The sequence below is a fragment of the Leptonychotes weddellii genome, chromosome 12, assembly GCF_054177405.1.
Source record: "Leptonychotes weddellii isolate Sample4059 chromosome 12, ASM5417740v2, whole genome shotgun sequence".
NCBI classification, from domain to species: domain Eukaryota; kingdom Metazoa; phylum Chordata; class Mammalia; order Carnivora; family Phocidae; genus Leptonychotes; species Leptonychotes weddellii.
Window position 1 is genome coordinate 56,633,683 of NC_138380.1, and position 1,964 is coordinate 56,635,646.

Below are 1,964 nucleotides of genomic sequence, written 5' to 3' on the forward strand. Positions count from 1 at the left end.
CTTTTATTTACTGCATATTTGAAATAAAATTTTATGATTCGCTTTTATAAAATTTTATCCACGTAACTAGATTAGCATTGTGAATGCTAATTAAATACTATTTCGATTTTAAAGACCTTAAAAGACAATGTACTTTGATTTGTCACAGTTAGGGTCAGTACTGTTCATATTTCTATTGAGAACAAATTAAGTTAAAAAGAAACACAACATTTAGAAAAGTGTTCAAAGGCATTTCAACAGCAAGTAAACAATTCTGCTCTTCGACTGTGGTTTTCACATCTGATCATAAATACTGCTCCCCACGTAAAGTAATTCAGAAGCCACGGCTTAAAAACAAATTATAAACACTGATGCTTTGTGTAAATACACACGAAGAATAGCATGCCCCTAGATCCAGCGTTTGACTCCTTGGATGACGATGAATTTCAATGCCTGTTATTTGTCATGCTGAAGCCTGTCGGGTGATGATTCTTTTTATTGGTGTATCCTTCCAAACATATTTCATCGCACCATGTGCAAGGGAGTTCTTTGGGCGGTCGTGCTGGATCCGGGTGCCCCCTCTCCCCTTCGCTCCTTCCTTTCTTGCCCTGGCGCTCTCGCCTCCTCCTGCCTCCAGCCCCCTCTCGCTGCTTTTCGGCTCACGCCCCCCTCCTCTCTCTCCAGCTGGCGACGACGGGGTTGCGCTGCCTCCCAGACCTCGAGGACCTGCTCAGTCAGCTGGGGCCGCCTGCGGACGGCTGCCTCCCTCTCCGCTAGGACCTGCCACTCTGCGCGGAATGGCAGCCGCAGCAGCATCCCCGCCAGCGGCGGAGGCGGCGGCAGCCACCACGGCCACCGCGGACGCTATTGTTCCCGGGTGTTGAACGCGCTTTCCCTCCTTTTCATCTGAAACGAACAATAGCAGGAAAGCGCTTTGCTTTCTGTACTGCTCGGGAAGACGGTGTGAGCGCAAGGAAAAATTGCCTGCCACCCGCGTTCCGGATCCGGACCCTGGAGTGGCTGCGGGCGGCATGGGGCTGCGAGCGAGGCGCTCGGCGTCCGGGAGCCCAGGCGCTGCGGGCCCGCGCCGGGGTGTCCTGCAGCTGCCCCCGCTGCTCCTGCTGCTGCTGCTGCGCCCAGGAGCCTGCGGGGCTGCGGCTCAGGGCGAGGCTGAGGCACCCACCCTGTATCTGTGGAAGACCGGTAAGTGGGACAGAGTTCTCCCTTCCTCTCATGTTCACGTCTGGGTCCATGTTACAGAACTGCTGGGCTTCAGCAGGGACCCCTGCGCTTCTTGAGAGCCCGCGTGTCCTGGGAGCCTAAGGTAAAAAGTACGGTTACTCAGAAGCAAAGTAGGTCATGCCCGATGCTGTTAGGAAAGAAAAACCTACCAACCAAGAGGCATTCGTGAGTCATCGGAATGATATTTCTCTCGCAGCTCTGTAGTTAATGAGCACAACCAACACTGCACTTTCATAAGGAAGTGCATTTTTAACCTCTGGGTTTTCATTCTACTAGGAGTTTCTTAAATATATTTCCAGCAAAGAACAGGCACACAGCTTAGAGCCGGTCTGTATTCTGTCTTGAGGCAGTTTGCTCGGGGCCATGATATATGTGGGTATAGAGTTGAATTTAAGTAGAGCTTTGTGATATGTGGGACACGTGGAAACAAGCCAAGCGAGGGTAGTTCTAACAGTTAAAGGCAAGTGGGGGCTCCAGTGAGCTCGCGGAGAGGGTGTAAAGACCAATTCTTAACGAGTGAATTGCGCGATTTTTAAAGTGCACAGTTCTAAGGATGTTTAGGTTTAAACTTTTCCTGCCTTGGGAATTCTTCTGCTTTGTTTTCAACCAACTAACAAAAGCAGCAACTAATTGTGCCTCCGAACCTCCGGGCGAAGTGCTGACTAGAGGTCCTGGTGGGACAGTGACAGGCAGGAAAACAATACCAAGTGAGGAATTACTCCCCTTTCTCTAGTGGCTCTTCC

The 1,964-nt window shown here is 50.6% G+C and overlaps 1 protein-coding gene across 1 annotated transcript in view; it reads left to right on the top strand.

Annotated features, from left to right (window-relative positions):
• Nucleotides 1–498: 498 nt before the first annotated feature.
• THSD7A (thrombospondin type 1 domain containing 7A) overlaps nt 499–1,964 on the top strand; it is a 388,294-nt gene continuing 386,828 nt past the window's right edge. Inside the window, exon 1 of the mRNA XM_081800925.1 lies at nt 499–1,182. Within this exon, the coding sequence (XP_081657051.1) occupies nt 1,011–1,182 (172 nt within the window). The 5' untranslated portion in view covers nt 499–1,010. The remainder of the gene's footprint in view (nt 1,183–1,964) is intronic.